Source organism: Eimeria mitis, genomic scaffold (assembly GCF_000499745.2).
Source record: "Eimeria mitis Houghton genomic scaffold, Emh_scaff2503, whole genome shotgun sequence".
NCBI lineage: Eukaryota > Apicomplexa > Conoidasida > Eucoccidiorida > Eimeriidae > Eimeria > Eimeria mitis.
In genome coordinates, this window is record NW_013570844.1 from 3,091 (window position 1) to 3,689 (window position 599).

The window sequence follows — 599 nt, forward strand, 5'->3', positions numbered from 1 at the left end:
TGCTGCTGCTGCTGCTGCTGCTGTTGCTGCTGCTGCTACGGGTGCTGCTGCGCTGCTGCGCATGTCTGCAGCAACGCCGCGAGAGAGAAACCCCAGCTTGCTGCTGACACGGCAGCAGCTTGCTGCTGCTTCACTGCCAACAGGCAGCAACAGCAGCAGCAGCAGCAGCTGCTGCTGCAGCAGCAGCAGCAGAAACACAAGCAGCAGCAAGCGCCGTGAAGGCGAGAAGAAACACATCTCTAGCTGGGGTGTACGTACACCGCAACGCTCAGCTGGTGGGGGGCCCCCCTTGGGGGCCCCCCCCCAGGATGAGTCAGCTGAGAGGCGGTACCCTCCAGCAGCAGCAGCAGCAGCAGCAGCAGCTGCTGCTGCTGCTGCTGCTGCTGCAGCTGCTGTTGTTGCTGCTGCTCCTGCTGTGGATGCTGCTGCTGATGTTGGGCTTGAGACACAAACCCTAAACCCTAAACCCTAAACCCTCATTCACTGTAATCGGGTTGTAGTTAACACTCTACAGGCAAACCCTCACCCATAAACCCTAAACCCTAAACCCTAGACCCTAAACCCTAAACCCTAGACCCTAAACCCTAAACCCTAAACCC

At 58.6% G+C, this 599-nt stretch overlaps 1 protein-coding gene across 1 annotated transcript in view; it reads right to left on the reverse strand.

The window, feature by feature from the left end:
* The window catches only part of EMH_0054780 (uncharacterized protein), a gene marked incomplete at both ends in the record, with an annotated part of 3,179 nt that overhangs the window by 2,135 nt on the left and 445 nt on the right, over positions 1-599 (reverse strand). Inside the window, 1 exon segment of the mRNA XM_013497159.1 lies at positions 259-439. Coding sequence (XP_013352613.1) covers positions 259-439 — 181 coding nt within the window.